The sequence below is a fragment of the Rhinolophus sinicus genome, linkage group LG09 (genome assembly GCF_036562045.2).
Source record: "Rhinolophus sinicus isolate RSC01 linkage group LG09, ASM3656204v1, whole genome shotgun sequence".
Classification (NCBI taxonomy): Eukaryota; Metazoa; Chordata; class Mammalia; order Chiroptera; family Rhinolophidae; genus Rhinolophus; species Rhinolophus sinicus.
Window position 1 is genome coordinate 67,688,619 of NC_133758.1, and position 22,458 is coordinate 67,711,076.

The 22,458-nt window shown below is 40.0% G+C and overlaps 1 protein-coding gene across 1 annotated transcript; it reads left to right on the forward strand.

The window, feature by feature from the left end:
• The first annotated feature begins 17,629 nt into the window (after positions 1-17,629).
• On the forward strand, positions 17,630-22,080 carry CCDC71L (coiled-coil domain containing 71 like). The gene has a single exon (XM_019745386.2). It carries the CDS (start codon positions 17,919-17,921, stop codon positions 18,612-18,614), a length of 696 nt encoding a protein of 231 aa, XP_019600945.1. The 5' UTR covers positions 17,630-17,918; the 3' UTR covers positions 18,615-22,080.
• The last annotated feature ends 378 nt before the right edge of the window (positions 22,081-22,458 follow it).

Below are 22,458 nucleotides of genomic sequence, written 5' to 3' on the forward strand. Positions count from 1 at the left end.
TTGGGGCTGTGAGGACAGAGCCCCAGAAAGCAGTTTCCAGGCTCTCAGCCTCACATAGACAGGTGCTGGCTCAGGTAGTAAATGGCCATCAACTGTGATTGGATGGCCATCAGCTGTGGCTACTTGGCCCGTCAGCTGTAACCAGTGAGCCATTGGCCACTAACATAACTGCTGTGGCTACGTTAGCAGGAAAGATGGGGGGCTAGCAAGAAGATGGTGGCTGAGCTAACAAGAGCGGATTGCAGAGAGGCGGATGCCGCCAGCGAGAATATAGTGATATAACTCCCCTACTTATGGCTCCGTGGGTGTTCCTTTTTGGCCTCACTGTGTCCTGCGTTCTTATGTGGGGAGCGGGAGCAGAAACCCCGCAGGCCTCCCCGCATGACAAATGGCTCAGCGAGCAGGGTCTCCCGCACAACAGGGGCTCTGTCCCCACACCCCCTCAAAATATTCTCCCTCACTTTGAACACACTTATCCCATTGTTCTTGTCACTTTCTGAAGAAGTTCTGGAAGTCCTCTTTTGTGAGTGTCTTTATATCATCCTCCATCATGACAATACTCCATGTTACACATCTCTTCTGGTACAGCAATTTCTGTCAAATAAAAACATTATGGTTTGTCCTGTCATGCGCGGAGGCCTTCTCGCCGCGCCATCTTTCAGGCAGGGCAGCCTGTGAGGTCTCTGCTCCCACTCCCCACACAAGAACGCAGGATATGGTGAGGCCGAAAAGGAACACCCACGGAGCCATAGGTAGGGGAGTCATACCACCACGGTCTCACTGGAGGCTGGGCCCACCGGACGCGTGACCTGCCGTCCGCCTTTCCGCCAACCGACTGACCGACGACTCTCCTCCACTCTCTGGACTCTGTTCCTCTCTCTCGGCTCTCCTCTTCCGCTCTCCTCGGCCCTCCTCTTCCGCTCTCTTTGGCTCTGCTCGGCTCTGCTCTGCTCTGCTCGGCTCTGCTCGGCTCCTCGGCAATCCTCCACAATCCTTCGTAGCCGCAGCAGTTATACCAGCGGCCAATCGGCTAACCGGCCACAGCCGACGGCCAATCAGCCACAGCCGACGGCCATTCACCACCCGAGCCAGCACCCTTCCACGTGAGGCCGAGAGCCTGTAAACTACTTTCTGGGGCTCTGTCCCCACAGTCCTCATCCACCTTATTCACAAGATCTGGCACTGTGTGACTTCTGGCTCTTCCCCAAAGTCAAAATGACCATGAAAGTAAACATTTTGAATCAATTCAGGATGTCGAGGCAGCACAACTAAAGACACTCACGAAAGAGGACTTCCAGAACTGCTTCAGAAAGTGGCAAGAACAATGAGATAAGTGTGTTCAAAGTGGGGGGAGGGGGAGTATTTTGAGGTGGATTAATGGCAATGTGTCTTTTACTGTAATAATTTTTTTTTATAGATATGACTCTAAAGTCTGTATCTAATTCATTGTATTTTATTTTTTTATTTTTAAGATTTTATTGGGGAATGGGAACAGGACTTTATTGGGGAACAGTGTGTACTTCCAGGACTTTTTTCCAAGTCAAGTTGTTGTCCTTTCAATCTTAGCTGTGGAGGGTGACGTTCAGCTTCAAGTTGTTGTCCTTTCAGTGTTAGTTGTAGAGGGTGCAGCTCAGCTCCAGGTCCAGTTGCCATTTCTAGTTGCAGGGGGCGCAGACCACCATCCCTTGCGGGAGTTGAACTGGCAACCTTGTGGTTGAGAGGACGCACTCCAACCAACTGAGCCATCCCGGAGGCAGCTCAGCTCAAGGTGCCATGTTCAATCTTAGTTGCAGGGGGCGGAGCCCACCATCCCTTGCAGGACTTGAGGAGTTGAGCTGGCAACCTTGTGGTTGAGAGCCCATTGGCCCATGTGGGAATTGAACTGGCAGCCTTCAGAGTTAGGAACATGGAGCTCTAACCACCTGAGCCACAGGCCGGCCCTACTATAATAAATTTTTTAAATTTAAACATTCACTGTGTTGTTTGATCACCTAGTATTTGAATATTGATATTATGGAGTGAATATTTTATTTTAAAAGTTTAAATCAATGTTACTGTAATATTCTTTTCAAAATAAATGCATTTTATATTAAAATTTACTACCATGTAAAATACATTCTACTGTCTGATTAGTTAGAAAAATCATTGGTGAGGGCAATGCGATAAAAGCTGGAAAACAGGTTGTGAAAACATCCTTGATCTTTTTCACCTGTACAGAAAGGAAAAGTTATTGAGCTACAGTGTAGTTACTAAACAAAATGCGGGAGAGGATTGATTGAGACAGTGGAAATATTTTCCTGGACACAATTAGGGGAAAACATTTCTAGTAAATCTAGCTACAGATCTTCAAAAATAAGAATTAAGAATTTTAAATTGAAGTATTTTCCAAATGACATAACCCTGTGGTGTTTTGGGTCTTTTCTTCTCCAACATATTTTCTAAATTAATCATGAGTTTCTTTTTTTTAACTTTTTTTTTTTTTAAAGTGTGTTTTTCCAGACTCCATCAGCTCCAAGTCAAGTAGTTGCTTCAATTGAGTTGTGGAGGGTGCAGCTCACAGTGGCCCATGTGGGGATCAAACCAGCAACCTTGTTGTTAAGAGCACCGCGCTCTAACCAACTGAGCTAACCGGCCGCCCAATCATGTGTTTCTTGAGATAGTGGTTACTTATTATGAGTTTCTACCTGAATGAGGGGGAATTTCTCAAGAGGGTAATTTCCACATATTTTGAAATCTAAGACAGTTTTGGCAAAATCTCTAACATGGGTAGTCAGTGGGGGCAGGTGGGGTAGAGAACATCCTTGGAGGGATGGAGTGCATAATTGCCAGGGGGGCTGTATCAGTTAGGGTGTGTCCAGCTTCAAGTGATAGGAGTTTAAGTCACTAGGACATTTTCTCATTTCTTTACTAGATATCTGGAGCTGGGAAGTCTCAGGGTTGAATTGATAGTTCAACAATGCCATTGAGGATTGGCATTGATTGGCATAGACTCTTTCTAGCCCTCCCCATCATCCTCAGCTTGAATTTCATCCCTAAGATTTTTGCCTCACAGTTGCAAGAGGGCTGCAAAAGTTTCATGGTTTCCCACTCCAGAGTATAAAGCAGAAAGGAAATGTAGTGTGTCACATCCTTCAGGTGTTGGGTGGAGTTGGATAAAATGTTGATTATAATAGTAAAATTGTAAAAATAAGCCTCATAGCAAAGTATTCTGTGGACCTCCCTCCTTGTGCATGGCTGACAAATAGCTCCTCTACCAGAGGAGATGAGTTTGGCTAAATGGGGACAAGTTCTTGTGTGGTAGGGTTTGGAGGGAAGAGGCTAAGAGAGGGGTAAGTGGTCGTTGTTTTTTGCAGGAGGAGCTCACCCCTGAGTGGCAGGCAAACACTCCGGCCTAAGGCAGCATTGACTGGAGCTTAAACACTAAGGCTCTTTGGTAGCTCTTACAAGGACCACAAACTGAGATCTAAGCTGACTTCTCACTTTCTTTCCTGTTTTCTAGTCACACCAAATTTTATTCCCTGTGGAATTTCCACTGATTGTGTGCCCAGGCTGGGATGTGGTGACCACTGCCTGAAGGAAGTCATTGCTGTGGGAACACTTACCCCTGTTGGGGGACATTCTGTGTTCACCCAGGCTGGCACCTTCCACTCTGGAATGAAAGGGGCCCCTGGCCACGGATCCTGTGCCATTGCCTCAGGTGCATGGGCTTGGTTTCCCAACTGGTTGAGAACCACTGGTCCATAATGTTTTACTTTCTATGTCTTCTCATCTTTAAAAAGTAATTTATTTTCTATCCCTTTTGTTCAAAGAATTTTAGAGATTGATGGTATCTTAATGGGTTATCTAGTTTGTTCATATTACTCAATACTAAAATGAAAACAAAATGAGAATGGAAATGGTGAAGTGATAAATATAGCCAAAGAAGAATCTATAATCTTTAACATTAAGAAATGCTTCAAAATAATTGTTGAGTATTTTTCTTATGAGTAAGGAGGAAGAGTACTGAAAAGAATATTGATCTTTGAATCAGAAAACTCTGGTTCAGGATCCAGCTTTATCTTTTTAACTTTGAACACATCAGTTAACCTTACTGGGCTTCTGTTTCCTCATCCATAAAATGAATATAAGAACATTTTTTTCTTGTTTTCCTCACCTGGCTTTTTGAGGATCAAATCAGATTAATTATTTTTTGAATTATAAACTACTATATGCAGAGAAACATATTGACACTATTACTATATACCTGACATGTAATGATGAATTGAAAGATGAGTAAGACACATCTTGTAATGTTTCCCCTTTTCAATGTGTCTTCCTGTGAAGGAGTTTATAATCTAGATGGTTCATAAGCTTTCTGCTGTCCCAACACAACTGAGAGATACAACACATTCCATCAGTAACAGTGGTTCTCCTGGGATAAAGGGTAAGGTGGGCTATGGATAAGAGTGGGGAAGCATGTTATAAGGGAGATAAAAGCAAAATGATACAGACTTCATAGAGGATCAAATGGCTTTGGTGAGGAGTCTCAAATGATGGATAAAATTTGGAAAGAGGAAAATGGGGAAATGAGCGAATAAATGGGAAAAAATAGTCCCAGTCTGCCCATGTGTAAAATAGGGCATATAGAATAGTATTTACCTCACAGGAAAGTTTTGAAGGTTAAATGAAGTGATCCATGTGAAGTGGTTAACATGGGGTCTGGTACAGAATATGAATATTCAGTATATGTTAAATCCGTGTTATTACTGATTAAACCTATAATTCTTAGGTAGACTAATGGTCCCCCAAAGATGTTCACATCCTAATCAGCACATTACAAGTATGTTAAATTACATGGAAAAGAAGAATTAAGGTTGCAAATGGAATTAAGTTTGCTAATCAGCTGACTTTAAAATAGGGAGATTATCCTGTTGGGCCCAACGTAATCACCAAGGTCCTTAAAAGTTTGAGAAGGAAGCAGAAGAATCAGAAGGAGATGTGACTAGTGAAGAATGGTCAGAGGAATTTAACGTTGCTGCCTTTGAAGATTGAGGATGAATCCATAAGATACGGAAAGCTGGTAGCTTCTAGAAAATGGAAAAGGCAAGGGAATGAATTCACCCCTAAACTTTCAGAAAGGAACATAGCACTGCTGACAACTTGATTTTAGCCCCAGTAAGTCCATTGTCAAACTGCAGATCTCCAGAACTATAAGAAAATACATTTGTGTTGCTTTTAAGCCAGCAAGTTGGTGGTCATTTCTTATAGCAGCAATAAGAAACTAATAATACAAGCTGATAAGCATACTGATACAATTTTGTTCACTGTTTATTTCCATCACTCAGTTTGGTATGTAGTAGACCCTCAATAAATTGTTTAAATGTTTGAATGAATAGGCATTCTAGGAATACATTGTGGTGAAATTTGGTAACAAGTTTACTTCAAACAGGCATACTAGGGCCCACCAGGATAATCTCCCCATTTTAAAGTTAGTCTGACAATTAAGTTCACGAATTCATCCTAGAAAAAGTGCTACATACCTCATTACTGAACATCACTACGGTCACCTTCAAAGTACTCCCCTTGGCAAGCTATGCACTGACGCCAGCACCTAATCCACCCTTGAAAGCAATTTTGGAACTCTTTTTCTGGAATGGCCATCAGAGCTGTTGTCGTATTATTCTTGATGTCCTGCATGTCATCAAAATGTCTTCCTTTCAATATTTCCTTTATCTTCCGGTAAATAAAGATGTCCTTGGGGGCCAGATCAGATGAGTAGAAAGGGTGTTCCAATACAGTGATTTGTTTACTGGCCAAAAACTCCCTCACAGACAGTGCTGTGTGAGCTGGTGCATTGTCGTGATGCAAGAGCCATGAATTGTTGGCGAAGAGTTCAGGCCACCTAATTTTTCATGCAGCCTTTTCAGCACTTCCAAATAGTAAACTTGGTTAACTGTCCAGTTGGTACAAATTCATAATGAATAATCCCTCCGATATCAAAAAAGGTTAGCAGCATTGTTTTGACTCTTGATTTGAACTGACAGAACTTTTTTGGTTGCGGAGAATTGGCTGACTTCCATTGTACACTTTGACGCTTTGTTTCAGGGTTGTATTGGTACACCCATGTTTCATCACCAGTGATAACACGGCCCAAAGCATCATCTTGCCTCTCCAAAAGGTCTTGGCAAACTTCTACTCTCCTTTGCTTTTATTCATCAGTGAGCTCCTTTGGGACCATTTGCACACTCTTTCTCATGTCAAGATTTTCAGTTAAGATTTTCTTAACTGTTTCTCTAGTGATGTTTACTTGGTCTGCTATGCTTCTCACAGTCAGGTGATGATTTTGATACACAATTCAACGGATTTTTGCAATATTTCATCAGTTCTGCTCCTTACTGGCCCCCCTGACCTCTCTTCATCAGTGACATGTTCTCTCCCCTCAGAAAAACGTTTAATGCCATTTTCTTCATGGCATTATCCCCATAAACTTAGACTAACATGTCTCTGATTTCAGTTCCACTCTTGCCAAGTTTAACAAGAAATTTAATGTTTGTTCGTTTCTCTGATTCAAGCTCAGACATTCTCATGACGGCACACAAAAACGTACAACAATAATGAATGTTACTCAACAAGACATGACCACACGTGGACATGAACACAGCTGCGAGACCCTGGTATATCGAGGTTATGAAACCTTATTGAGCTATTTGTACAGTGCTGCCAATGTAAGCACATGGTGGCAAGTTCGTGAGCTTAATTGACAGACCTCATATATAAGGCTTGAAGGTTAGTTAGGATCACAATTTGAAAATTTTTTGAATATCAAGCTACAGAGTTTATTTTTAATTTGGTAATCAATGGAAATTTACAGAAGATTTCTGAGTATTAAAGGGGCCGAATAGGAGCTGTGTGTTAAGTAATTAATCTGAGCAGTATTAAGTAAAATTAGAAAAATATTCTTCGTGATTCTGAAATGTTATATGCTTACTTATGCATCTACCTATGTATCTATAAAGCAAAATTGTTTTTGAAGTTATGGTATTAATTCATTGACACTTGTTCATCTAGTTGTTCATTTTAATAACTTCTCTTTTTCTACATTTATCATTTAATATATGTATTAATATTCTTCCAACCTGACATTAATAGTTTCAAACTAACTAATTATTTTTACATGTAATTGCAGCTGAGCTCCAAAATTATTAAGGAGAGGTATAGGACAAGTGGGTGTATAACTGAGCTCAAATAGTATGAACTTATAAAAAATTATGTGATGACTTCATTTCAGTTTGACAGGGATGTCGGGTTCGGAAGATTAGGGAATGGCCTATAGACAATATATTTTGATTTCAACAAAAATGTGACAAAGTTTTCTGTAATATTTTCCTGGATAGGAGAGTGTGAGCTGGGTGATAATAATATAAGGCAGACTTGAGGCTAATGGACCAACCATATCCAAAAAGTGGACGTGTATCAGCATGTACAAGTCTCAAGTAGAGTGACATAAGTCTTTGTCACTGAGTCTGTGCTAACTGGTTGCGCCATTGATGACTCAGTTTAAGGTGGAGGGATGGTTGCTTAATTTACTGAAAGCATTAATCAAAATCAGACACGACAGAATCTAGATTCAAAAGTATCACAATAAGTAGGAATGTTGGACTTAAACTAACACAGTGAAATTTAATAAGGAAAAATGTAAAATTTTCCAAGTATAATACAGTGCAAGGCATACATAATTTTGGAGAAGTTCATGTGGGAAAAAAATTAAGATTTTTATTTGGCTTTAAATTTAATATGAGTTAACAGTATGAAGAAGTTGCTTACTTTGAAGTTTTGACAATCTAAAACTTAGTTTTCAAGATTGGTTTTATGAAGGTGTAGAAGACAGACAATGGGTAAAAGTCAAAATGGAAGTAGATTTTATTAAACATAAGAAAAACCTTTTAAATAGACCTGAGAAACAAAGAATATTTGTTAATTCAGTCCTGGCTAATTTCAAGTCTGGTCAATTTCTTGGTCCATTTCCTATTTTGGCAATTTCTTATCTGATCAATCATTCATCAATAAGCATTAATACTTAATGTTATGTTGTAGATTTACCCTCTCATTTTGTTTTCTGTCTGTTCTCTATTTTTCATTTCTTTATTATCTTTTCCTGCCTTCTGGTTGGTTAAACATTTTTTTAGAATTCTATTTTGATTTATCTCTGTGGTTTATGAGTATGTCTTTTTCTATAGGATTTTTTAATGGTTGCACTAGGTATTATGCTATATATACATAACTTATCCCAGTCTTCTGGTGTCATTTTACCAGTTCCAGTGAAGAACAGAAGTCTTACTTCCATTTACATCCTTTATCTTCCCTGTTTCTAATATATTTGTTTTAATTATTTCCTTTACATACATTTAGAACCACATCAAAGAGTGTTATGCTTTTTACTTCAACCATTGTATTAGTCTGCTTGGCTGCCATAACAAAATACCATAGACAGTATAGCTTAAACAACAGAAATTTATTTTCTTATAGTTCTGAAGGCTGAGAAGTAAAAGATCAAGGTGCTAGCTATTTAGTTCCCAGTGAAACTCTTTTCCTGGCTTGTAGATGGTCACCTTCTCTCTCTGTCCTCACATGGCAGAGACAAAGAGCTCTGGTGTCTTTTCCTCTTCTTACAACCCCATCAGATTAGCATCCCTCCCTTATGACCTTGATTTAACCTTTATCACTTCCTCACAAGCCCTGTCTCCAAACAGTCACATTGGGAATTAAGGTTTCAACATAAGAATTTTAGGGGACGTAAATATTCAGTACATAACAACCATAAAACATAATTTAGAAAACTCAATAGGAAAAAGAAAGTCATTTTTATTTACCCACATTTTTGCTTACTGTGTTCTTTCTTTCTTCCTTATGTTCCAAGATTCCCTCTTTTATTGTTTTCTTTCTGTTTAGAGTACTCCTTTAGCCATTCCTTTAGGCAACAAATTCTCTTAGTTTTTTTCACGTGAAAATGTCTTGCTTTCCTCTTTATTCTTTTTTCTAAAGATTTTTATTAAAAATATAGCTAATATACAATATTACATTAGTTTCAGGGGTACACCATAGTTATTCAACATTTATATACCTAAAGAGGTGATCACCATGATACGTCCAGCAACCATCTGACATTGTACTACTATGTTATCACAATATTATTGACTATATTCTCCATACTGTCCATTACATACCCATGACTTACTTGTTTTATACCTGGAAATTTGGACTACTTATTCCACTCCCCCTGGTTTTAAATTTATCAATTACAGTTGACAGTCAATATTATATTACTTTTAGGTATATAGCATAGTGCTTTGACATTTATATAATTTAAGAATTGATCCCCCTGACTAGACTAGTACCCACCTGACACTATACATAGTTATTACCAAATCATTGACTATATTCCCTATGCTTCACTTTACATCCCTATGATTATTTTGTATCTACTAGTCTGTACTTCTTAATTCCTTTCCTTTCTTTCACCCACAGCCCTAACCACCCTCCCATCTGGCAACCATCAAAATGTTTTCTGTATTTATGATTTTCTGGGTTTTTTTTTTATTGTGTTCTTAGATTCCACATATAAGTCAAATCACATTGCATCGGTCCTTCTCTGTCTGATATACCCCACTCAGCACAAACAGTCTCCAGGTCCAGCCATGCCACTGCAGATGGCAAGAACCCATTCCCTTCCACAGTTGAGCAATATTACATTGTATATATGTACCACCTCTTCTTTATCAATGGACAACCAGGCTGCTTCCACATCTTGGCCATTGTAAACAATGCTGCAATAAATATATGGATGCCCACGTCCCCTCAAAGTAGTGGTGTTTTTTTTTGTTTTGTTTTGTTTTTTCATAAATACCCTGAAATGGGATTAGTGGGTCCTTCTTTGTCGCTTATTATAGCCTTTGTTTTAAAGTCTATTTTGTCTGGTATAAGTATTGCTACCCCAGCTTTTTGTTTGTCTGTCTGCTTGTTTCCATTTTCTTGAAATAACATTTTCCATCCCTTTACTTTCTGTCTGTGTGTGTCTTTCAATCTGAAGTGAGTCTCTTGTAGGCAGCATGTGTAAGGATTTTGTTTTCTTATCCATTCAGCCCTCCTATGTCTTTTGATTGGAGCATTTCATCCATTTACATTGAAAGTAATTGTTGATAGATATCTAGCTATTGCCATTTTATTATTCATAATTTTGACTTCTTTTTTTTTTTTTTCATTTTAAAGACGTCCCTCTAACATTCTTTTTACTTTTTGCTGTTTCAATTGGGTGTTTTATGCTACCTTGTCTTCCAAATCGCTGATTCAATCCTCTGCTTCATCTAGTCTGCTGGTGATTCCTTCTAGTGCATTCTTCATTTCAGTTATTGTATTCTTCACTTCTGACTGATTTTTTTTATGGTTTCTATGTCCTTTTTTATGATTGCTGTCTCTTTGTTGAAGTTCTCACTAAGTTCCTTGAGCATCCTTATACCATTGTTTTGAACTCTGTCCCTTGTAGGTTGCTTACCCCATTTTGTTTAGTTCTTTTTCTGGATTTTGCTCCTGTTCTTTTATTTGGGATGTATTTCTTTGTTTCTTCTTTTTCCGGAGTTTTCTCCTGTTGTTTTATTTGGGGTGCATTTTTTCGTCTCCTCATTTTGGCTGCCTCTCTGTGTTTGTGTCTATGTATTAGGCAGATCTGCTGTGTCTCCCAATCTTAGCTGGGTGGTCTTATATAGTAGGTCTACTGTGGGGTCCAGTGGCACTATCTCCCTTGTCACCTGAACCACGTGTTCCAGGAGTGTCACTTGCATAGATTATGTGTGCTCTCCTGTTATAGTTGAGACTTGATGGCTATTGGCACATCAGTGGGTGGGATTGACCTTCAGGCTGACTGGTTGTGGGGTTTGGCCACATCCACCACTTATGAGCTGCTGTGTGGGAGGCTTATTCCACTGAGTGGGATTTGCCCCAGTGGGTTCTCGTACCTATTGAGACCACACTTTGTGTGTGCCACTTGTGGGGCTAATTGGGCTCTGCTCTGCTCTGGTGTGAAACCAACCTCCAAGTATGTTGATTCAGGGCCTCTTGGGAGGGGCTCTGGTGCACACCCAGATCAGCCACTGCCTGTAAATGGCCAGGGGGCTACCTGGTATGAGATGCAAGGTGATCTGCAGTTGTTTGCTGTCTGTGCTAAACCTAGAGGTGCGTGGGAGAGGCCACGCTGAGAACTGATGACGTCTGCCACCAGTACCAGGTCTGGGGTAACTCTGCAAAATGCCAGGACACCCAGAGGCCTGCTGCCACTTGATGGCTCCCTTATGGTTCAGCCACTGATAAAACCTTGAGCAGTGTGTGAATTGGGTGAGGCACAGTCTCAGGGAGTCACTAGAGTGGGAAGAGTTGTGGTCATCAGGTTAATGCAGACTCTGGTTTGGTGCCGGTGCTGAGCCTGGAGTGACTCAGCAAAAGTCTTAGAGCACACTGAGGTCAGTTGCCACCTGCCTGGGGCCCATGGACTCAGTTTTTCAAGAGAGAATGTAATGAGAGGGGCTGGCTGCTTAAAGAGAAAGTGCCTCTGGCAATTTGTGAGTTGGATAGGGTGAAGTCCTAGCTGAGTCAACAGAGTGGAGCAGTGGAACTCACCAGGCCAATTAGATGCAGATTTAGCCTGTGGGGGCAGGCTCAACATAGGAAAGATGGCGCCCGGCTGCCAGCTAAATGGTAGGAGGACCTCTCACCAGGAAAATGCCAACTATCCTCCAGTCCTCCCCCTGAAGAATCCTCAGTCTGCCCCCCCATATGTCTCTGAGGCCCCCTGAGTTACTGCCCTTCTGCTGGAGCCCAAGGTGAGTGCCTTTAAGCAAGTAAGTCTGTGTATAGGCCCTTTAAGAGGACATCTGGGTTTCCTGCAGCCTTCCATCCCACCCGAATGGTTGGAATGCCCACTGTTTTTCACAGCTAGATGTGATGGGGGCTCCTCTTCCTGGCACCAGTACTCCTGGCTAAGGAGCCTGATGTGGAGGGTTGAGGTCCTTCACTCCTCTAGGGGGAACCTCCATGGCCAAGATCGTCTCCCTGGTTCTCAACAGCCACAGGAAGGTTTGGGACCCATTCAGTGTCTCTGCCCCTCCTACCATTCTGGACATGGCTTTTTCTTTATATTTTTAGTTATAGGACTTCTGTTCAGCTAGACTTCAGATGGTTCTTAAGGTTGATCATTCTATAATTTAGTTGTAATTTTAATGTGTTCACAGAAGGATGCAGGCACAGTTTTTATCTACTCCACCAGCTTGTATCTCCTCTTGATTCTTTAACGATATTTTCACTGGATATAGGAATTTAGGTTAACAGTTCTTTTCTTTCAGTGCTTGAAAAATGTTGAGCCACTTCTTTTTGGCCTCCATGTTTTCTGAAGAGAAATCTGCTGTCATTCAAATTGCATTTCCCTTATAGGTAAGGTGTCAGTTTTATCTCACTGCTTACAGATTCTTTTTTCCTTTGTCTTTAGTTGTCAGTTTGAAAGTGATGTGTCTTGATATGGATTTCTTTGTGTTTATCATGTTTAGTTACTTCAGCCTATTGAATCTGTAGGTTTTGCCTTTTGCCAAATTTGGAACATTTTAAACCATTATTTCATGGAATTTTTCAGTTTCATCTTCTTTCTTCTCTCCTTCCAGGCCTCTGATGACACAAATATTAGGTCTTATAGTCCCACAGCTCCCTGAAGCTCTCTTTTGTTTTCAGATTATTTTCTCTCTTTTGTTCAAATTGGATAATATATATTGTTCTATTTTCAAGTTCATCGATTCTTTCTTCTGTCTCCTCCATTCTGCTGTTGAGCCATCCACTAAGCTTTTTATTTTGATGACTGTATTTTTCAGCTCTAAAATTTTCATTTGGTTCTTCTTTATGTCTTCTGTTTCTTTGCTGCAATTTTTATTTCTTTACTGCAACGTTCTATTTTTTATTTGTTTCAAAACTGCTCATAATTACTTATTAAATTGTCTTTATGATGGCTGTTTTAATATCTTTGCTATATAATTCTAACATCTTTCTCATCTCAATGTTGGCATCTATTGATTGTCTTTTTTCGTTCAGTTTTAGATCTTCCTGGTTCTCGGTATGATAAGTGATTTTCAATTGAAACCTGAGTAATATTGTATTATGAGACTGGATATGATTTAAACTTGTTTTAGCTGGTTTTCTCTGACTCTGGTCCAACAGAGACAGGGAGAGGTGCTGCCTCAGTACTGCCAAGTAGAAGTCCAAGTTTCCTGATCTGCCTCCATTGAAACCCAAGTTAAGGAGAGGGGCTCCTCATCACTGCTGGGGTGGGGTGGGGAGGAATTCTAGCTCACTACTAGACCTCCACCGATAGCTCCCTGGCTGGGAGGGATAGGAGTGTCTTGTTATTGCTTCCACATGGTTTCCACTGATACTGTGGGATGGGATTGTCTCTTAACTCTCCAGCAGGACTGAGAATCATGATTTCCTATTTAGCCTTCTTTGACACTACCCCAGGAGGGATAGTGTAGTGCCTTTTTATAGCCTGGTGAGGAGGGTAGAAATCATAGTTTTTTCTGTGGTGTTTTGCTGCAGTAGATTATTTTCTTAAAAGATTTCTGTTTTGCTAGCCTGCTCCCTTCCTGCTTTCATAGAAAGAGAAAACATGATTTCATTAAGGCATTTTATGCTTACATCTGTTGGAATTTCTGGGTTGCTGGCTTCTCCAGCACCCAATCTGAGAAGTGTGCAGGAAAGAGGAAAAAAGAAAAGAAAACCCAAGGAACTCTTTGCCATGTTGTTCTTTGGGTTCTGAGGTCCCTAGCCTGTCTGCTTTCTTCTCTCCATTTTTCAGTCTTGTTATGTTCATTTAATATGTCATGTCCAGGGTTTTTAGTTGTAAGCAGAAGGAGGAATAAGGAAAGTACAATCATCTTCCTAGAAGTGGAATTCCAAACCTCTTAGTTTATATGGTCTTTTTGTATTTCACATTAAGCAGTTTTGCAGCATATCAGATCTTTGAGATAACTTTTATAGAAAAATCAAAATTACTTTAGAATGGTTCTAATGAAAAGGCTAAAATTTTTGTTGATGAATCATGCTCTATTTAATTTCATTTGAACTAAAAATTACTCTCTCCTTGTATTAAATATAAGAATGTTAGAAACAACTCTGGACTAATAGTTAGAGACCGAGGTTCTAGTTCAGGGTCTTTCACCATTCAGCTGTGTGACCTTGGGCAAATCTCTTGACATCTCAACATTCTCATTTGAATTAAGAGTTTTGGACTCATTAGATGATCTCTAAGTTTCCTTGTAGCACTAACATTTTTATTTTCTTCTCATCAATCTATTACTTTTTCAAAAATCTCCTACTATATAATACAGGGTTTGAAATACGTTGGTTAAAGCAAGTAAAATCCTTATAATTAGATAAGACAAATAAGAATAGTTATTATTTGTTGGATGCTTACTGTGATCAAGGTACTATAGTAAATGTTTTATAAATATTGTCTCATACAATCCTCAAAACAACCCATTGAAGTAGAAGTTAGGCCCATTTCATAGATGAGAAAACCGAGGCTCAGAAAAAAATGTGTTCAAGGATATTTATTGCAAAGACCTATTTAGTTCCAGGTCAATTTGATCCAGAACTGATGCTCACAACCACTTACATATACTTTTTATTTTTTGGCCACTTTTCAATAAACAAATTATTTTATAGAAATGTGATCTTAAAGTAAAGGTTAGGGATAGCTAAGAGATATATTTTATTTAAAATTTTTTCAATCACTTTATTCTGCTTTGATTCATTTTCTACATAAATTATAACTTCAGAAATATACACAGCTAGTTTTTTTTCCCATTTATTCTTATTATGCATCAGATATAGGAAGTATCATTCCATTCCCCTTGAGAAGTAAAGAAATAAACTGAGGATTTTAAACTATTATTCCTCAAGAACAAAAATTTAATTTGTTCACTTTCCATAAACTTTATAGTGTCTCAGAAGAGTCCCAGAAACTAGAAAAAATATAATATCTTTATGTGCAAATTTTACTCACTTATGGAGAATATATGGGAGCTATTTGTAAGACAATGTGAGCTAATCAAAAGATAGAAGTCAAGAAGAAATGTAAAAATAAGAAATGGAGAAAACAGAGGGTTAGAGAGATCAAACAATACCAAATTTAAAAGTATAATTTAAGCACTTTGACATGACACTAATTCCTAAGAATATTTCATAAAAATATTGTTTGGTTTTAAGTAAATTAAATGAACATGTATTATGGATTCTCTGTAATTTGTTGAGATCTTGTGTTTTAGTATCAACATTGTGCTGAAAAAAGATTTATCCCCTTAATTGAAATCAATTCTGTAAGCTTGTGTAGATGCCCTAGATTTATAGAGGGTGCCAAAAAAATGTATACACATTTTAAGAAAGGAAAACTATATTAAAATTGTAACACTCAATATCATATACTGATAACAAAAGATGAATACAAGTCACATTTGACTTCTGCAATTACAAGAGGTGCTCAAAGTGGTTATCATCAACATCTCAACACTTCTGATTATGGCAAACTACTGCTTGAGCAACGATGACCAAAGTGTCCACTTGTATACAATTTTTTGGCATCCCCGTTTTTCTCTGTGGCAAAAGACCCTTAAGTACTTATAACATGATTAACATGGAAGGGCGAGGATAACAATATGAGAAGCCAGGAGTACATAACTCCTTATTTTATTCCATTATGAAGTCCTCTTGATGTCCCACTGGCTTTATACGTGAGATTTTCCATCAATCTGCAGGGGCATTCCAATGGAAATTATTCAAATTTCATGTTACTGTGTGTTCCCAGAATCACCAAGAGAACAAATTGTGATGTAAATAGTTGTTATAAGCTCATTCCTTTATAAGGATTTAGGAAGCTGATAATTGGCTCCCTAATCTTGTTCTGAGATCAGGGTGTGCTTTTTTAGGAAAATGATTTTCTCTTCAGAAATTTACTATGATTTTGGTACGTAGAGAACTGATCTCCTGGTAGGCAGTTCTGTTTTTGTTATTGAAACTAAACCAACAAAATAGTATGGTTCAAATAAAATATTATCTGTAAGTCCAATATAAGACACACAAAAACTGTTCAGTTCTGGGTGGAAAAGAAGTAGAAATAGGGGCATAGCTTTGTCATTTGGTCACTCCACTTACGCATAAATAATTTTCTGTTGAACCTTTTAGAGTCTCGGCAACACAACTGGGAAAATCCCCGGTGAAATATAAAGGTCACCAGATCAGGAATCCAAAGAGCTAAACTACAGTCCCAGTCCTTATCAGCAGGTTGTGTTCCTGAACCTTTGTGTTTCCAAATTTCCACATCTGTGAAATAAGGAGATTGAACTAGGTAACTTTCAGCTCAAATATTTGAGGAACCAGTAGCAACTACATGCAAATCACAAAACTTCTGTTTTATCAGTTCACTACTGCAAAATAAGATGTTCACTGAAGGGTAAAATTGCCATGCCTACCTCAAAATTCTAAGTATTAGGAGATTGTTTTAACCTTAAAAATTTAAGGGAGTTAAGAAAAAATTGCAATATATATGTAAAATATAAAATTGTCCTGTTCTAAGCAATTTCAATATATCTTTCTTTCTCACCTCATTTCAAACAATATTTCATTGATTTACTCAGCAAACATGAGTGCTCACTACCTGACAGGCGCTGAGCCAAGTACTGAGGATAGAAAAGACGATTAAAGAAATGTCCACTGCACTGTAAATCCATAAAGTCCTCCTTCCTTCAAATACAAAGACAATGTGTTCTTAACAATGTGTTCTTTTCAACAGAACCTTTTTGACTGTGATGCTGTAACCTTTCTAAATGATAGTTCGTGATGCAAAGGGACATATTAAAACTAAATGAAAAATGAAGTGTACTCATTTGGAAAGAACTATATATAATATATAATATTTAAAAATAAGGATATCTTCTTTTAAGTAGAATGGCTTAATTGTAATTGATATTTGATCAACATGAGCAGAATATTTAGTTCTATAGATATAAAAGGTTTTGTTTTTCTGAGAAGCAGTGTATCTCTTAAATATGAAGATGGTTCCACTGTCTAGGAGACAATCTCACTGATGCCGCCCCTTATTACCTGAATGATTCTGGAATACCAGTGCTTGCTTGAAATGGATTGGGACCAAAAGAAGGAAGAGTTGGATGAAATTGCCAAGAGGTCTTTGAAGGTTTAGAAGGGAACTGTGAAAGGCCCATTCCCTGTAGATTTTAAACCTAAATTCCCTTGTGATACAAGCAACAGCCCTTGGGCATATCTCCCAGCTCAATCTACAAATGCATACCCACTCATTATGAGACTGACTCTCCCCAAGGTGGAGCTGATGTCTACCCCTTCCTCTACGCATGGCACCCTTCCCATATACCTATCCAACTGTTGACTCCCGTTCAAGGGCCACCACCATCATCCACCCCAGCACCATCTTCCAGGAACTGGCCTCTACCCCATTAGTCCCCGCCCCTCTTTTGAGAGCACCCAATGGGTGGAATCAGGGCTGCGGTGGGAGGGGCCTGAGGCGGGCACATTTAAAGAAAAGGCAGAGGGCGAAAGGAGGCAAGAGAGGAGAAGAAAGAGAAACCAGGGGGGCGAAGCGCCGTCCAATGACAAAGCCCAGGGGTGGGCGCCGGCCGCCATTTTGTACCGGGCGGCAGGATCTTCACCCGCGTCCTCCGCCCTCGGAGGGGGAGGGGCGGCGGCGGCGGAGGCGAGAAAAGTAGCGAGAGACGCGCGGGGCGGGAGGCGCCAGCAGTGGCCGCCGCCGCGGAGCTGGACGCGGGAGGGGGCGGCGGCGGCAGCGGAACCCGGCGGGTGCGGGCGGCCCCGAGCGGCCTCCGATGCGGCGCAGCGTAAAAAGGCGGCGGCCCCGGCCCCCAGCGGCCCCGGCCTCGGCCGCCCGGGGCGGCGGCTTTAGGGCAGGGGACCGGGCCGGACTGGACTTGCAAGAGGAGAAGGTGGTGTATTCGCGATCGCAACTGTCGCTGGCCGACAGCACCGAAGCGCTGGGCGACGCCTTCAAGCTGTTCATGCCCCGCAGCACGGAGTTCATGAGCTCGGACGCGGAGCTGTGGAGCTTCCTCTGCAGCCTCAAGCACCAGTTCTCCCCGCACATCCTACGCAGCAAGGACGTCTACGGCTACTCCTCCTGCCGGGCCCTAGTCCCCGACCCCCCGGGGCCCCCCGCCGCCCGCGGCCAGACGCGCAGGCCGACCCCAGGCTCGGCGGCCAGGAGGAGGCGCCGCGGAGCCCGGGCAGCCGCCGCTCGCAGGAGGAAGCCACAGCCGCCGCGAGCCCCCGAGGAGAGCTGCCCTGCCAAGCCCGCGACCCCCGGACCCTGCTTTGGGGGCCGCACCCTTGAGGAGATATGGAGAGCGGCCACCCCGACGCTGACCACCTTCCCCACCATCCGCGTTGGCGGCGACGTGTGGGGCGAGCGCAGCTTGGCAGCGGCGCGACACCGGGCGCGCCAAGTCCTGAGAGTGAACCTGGAACCCGTGGTGAAGCTCCGCCGCTTCCCGGTGCCTCGGGCGTGAGACGCGGCCCCCCGACCCTAGGACGGAGCTTCCTCCGGGAGGAATGAACAAGTGTCAGTCGAGTGTTTACAGATCCGGACAGGACTCCGTCCCCTAGTGCACTTTACGGGCGAAGAAGTCACCGGATGGTGTTCCTGGCCCTGCGCCCCGGGATGCGGCGCCGCCGTCTGGGACTCCCGGGCAGGTGTGCCCTCTGCTGCCTCCCAGCACCGGGTCTGCGGAGGGAGGAGGCCGCTGGATCCGCAGGAGAGGTCCCTTTTCTTCCTAACCCCAGGTTGAGACGTCTCCAGGACTGTAGGGGCAGATCCATCTTCTCCCTTTTGGACTCTACCTCACTGGTCTGGAAGCCCTCCGAAGAAGTCATTATTTTTCCAAAGGAATTTGGTTTCATGCTAGTGTAATAAGCCAGAATTCACTTGCTTTTTATACCTCTGCTTCTCGCTCTCCTTTTTATAATTTCTTGACTGCCACCCCTCTTTTTGGACGAAAGATTGGACGTGTTTTGTGGTGTTGCACGAGTTTTGTGCTGAGGGTATTCTGAATCCCACTGGTTTCCTAATATTATTAATTGGATTCCGATGCTTTGACCAAGGATATTTTCTAAGAGATTCAAGCTTATTGTGACTTAATAGTGCAAGGATTTGTATGGCTTTGAACTTCATGGGCTCAGTGATTACAAACAAAGAGATGCAAAATACAACTTTTAATTATTTTAAGGTGTTTCTAAAGATTTTATATTGAAAGTGAATGTTTATATTTACTGAGTTCCTAAAGAAAAAGGTAGAAACTCATATGAAGTTTTGTTTAGGAAAAGCTGACTTGTTAGAATTTTTTAATTAAATAAAAAAGTGCATTGAAACTACATGGTCTGTGGTTTTAAAAAATGACTGCGTTATATAAAAAACTTGTGTTGGTTAAAGAGGTGGATGGAATCTGATTAGAAATGATTTGGCCTCCTTGTACTGGTCTAACATACAAATCCAGGAATAATTCAAGGATAATTTATTTTAAAATACGACTCACATAGGAGAAGTGAATGTGTGTAAACTTTGTGATTAAAATGATAAACAGAATACCCACTGCAATCCTCAGAACTAGAAATGATGTAGAGGGGTGGGAGCATTTCTTGGTATAAATAAGTGGTTGAAGTTATTATACTTTGGGCAAAATAGATGTCTTTTTCTTTCCTTGTTATTGTTGGATCACAAGAAACATGCAGACTAATATTCATCACTTTTATAAACATCATGATAGTTAGTTGATTTTTTTGCTCCACAAGTTTCCTTTTTTATCTTGTTTCCATTCATAATTATGTTTGCAGTTATGGGTCTTTGACAACTGAACGCCACAGGAATCGAACAGGCAATCCACAGAGTTCTGACCCTTCTTTTACACTTTTATAATAGTGTTTATACCATATGGCCCAGTGTGTAATTCTTGATTATCCAAGTGCCTTTGGTCATTGGTGGCAGCAAGACTTAATGGTTTTTAGCCAGTGGTGCCACAGCCAGATTTTACTGCAATATCTCAAGGGTCAAGTAGTGTTTTTGTACTGCTATTATTTCAATTTAAGTGTTCTGCCATGGAAGGAGCTGTACCAGGCTGGAACTTGACATGTGGAATCCTCAATATTAAGGTTTGTCTCTGCTTGGCAGCTTCTTGGGAAAATAATGAGACTTAGAATTTTGACTGTTGTGTTCTTAGAATTTAAATGGCATAGCTTTCTGAAATGATTTTTTTCAAGTTTAATAGTCCCTTGTCGGAGCTTTGTGACTAATTTCAGTGTTCTTGTTTTGTAAAAAAAAAATAAAAAAAAATTGTATACATATATATGTATATATATACGTATATATGCATATATATATACGTATATATATATAAACTTTATGCCAGTTTCCCAGTAAGCCGCATATTCTTTTATTCACTACTCAATGATAATGCATTGCTATAAACGCTGTCACATGAGTAAATAAAAGTGAATAATTAGAAGATGGAGAGTGTTATATTTGTGATAGGAAGCATATATATTCTTTTGATTGTTAACTTTCATTGCCAATTGTATTTCCGATACATAGGGGTTTCCTCCCCCCCAAATTGATAACTTTTTAAGCTACCACCTGAGAGAAAAAATTTGTATTTGTACTACTTCACTATTGTATATAATTTTATAATAATTAAATCCAATGGCCATATTAGAATGTAATTTCAACATATAGCTTATCTAGATAGTTTCCCAGAGGATTTTGAAATTACTTAGCTGGGAGGATAACTTTGCTCAGCACAAAACTGAAACATAAGCATTAATACCACTCATTTATTGTAACTGAGATTCTGAACATTTTTCCTCTTAGCCTTCTTACTTGAGTGCACTTGAACTCACATAAATGCTTCTTTGGATTATCTGGGCTATCTGATTTCACTTTGGATATGATTGCTCATTCTGAATTCAATATGTTGTTTATCTGGTCTATTAAAAATTCATGCCATTTCTAGTTTGTGAAATAAGATGTAAAAAAAAAATCCTTATTTTTGCCAAGTTTTCTTTAGCAAAACCTATGTTACAACTTCTAAAATGTGAAGAAACGACGAATATACTTGATTAGTATATTAATAGAAAAGTGAAAGTATTTTATGGATACTTTTGGGCAGAATGTGAAGGGAACTTGGCATGGTGGCCTTTATTGTGAGGCATCCATTTACTGTCCTCTAAAGTGAGTCTAGCTTAGCTTGTATATAGTTTTTGTAAGAACTCCTATGATCTTTATTCATTCTTTTACCTTTTCTTATATCTCATATGGCACAAGTAAATGGGGAAGCTAGGAGGAAGTTTATCATCTTGCTATGCTGTTAATTTTTAACTCTTGAGTGCCTAAATGTGGTGACTGGCACCTCATATAACTTTTTGAAATTCCTGATGTCATTTTTTTATTCTCCTTCCTGTCAACCAGCAACTTATTTTTCTTCACTGAGACCAGTAATGTCATGATTGTTGAGGGTAAGCTTCATTGTTGATAGTGCAAAGTGTCATTGTTGTGGTGTGTATTTATTTTATCCAAGTTTGAATACCATATCAGACAAGTGTAACTTAAGCTGGTGGCTGACACCTATTGATTTGCTATGTGCAAATGATATTACTGTTTTTCTGAAAACTCTTCAATAAGAAAAATTTTAAATGTTTGAATACAAAAAATCTGAGCAATTTTGAACTCAAAGTTTTGTGTTGTTTTAAGGGTTGCCACAGCACCTTTAAGTTGGTGTTTTTAAATGGACATATATACATAATATTTACTTTATTGGTGTGTTTAAAATATTTTTTGATAGACTTATGTCTTAAGTGCATTAGAAGGCAATTATTTGTGATGGAACTGAATTTTTTTTGACAGTTTGATGTGCATATGATTAAGATTTACAATCTGGTTGTACTTTGCTTTTTAACTTATTAACTGTAAATAAATTTTAGAGAATACACTGTGTCTGGTTTTTCTAGTGATGTTGAAAGTTTTTGAAATGGGATTTTATGCATGAATTGGAAAGCATTTTAATTTACAATGTGATAAATTTTGACTTTTTCATGAACTTCACACTCCTTGAAGTCTTAAGATATGTGTTTTGTGCTATCTTGGGGGTCTGGTACATCAACTCTTTAATGATCTAGTGAATCTCCAGGACAGTGCTTTATGCCCAAGCCCAAGCCTTACCCAGTTTGCCAGCAGTGAAGACTAAAAATGCATCAAAATTAAGTTTTGAGTCCTGACCCCAAGTCCCCCTGTGGCGGTGATAGAAAGTCTAAAGCTCACATTATTTCATATTATGAAAGAGTGTTCCGTGTGAGTAGCAGCAGTAA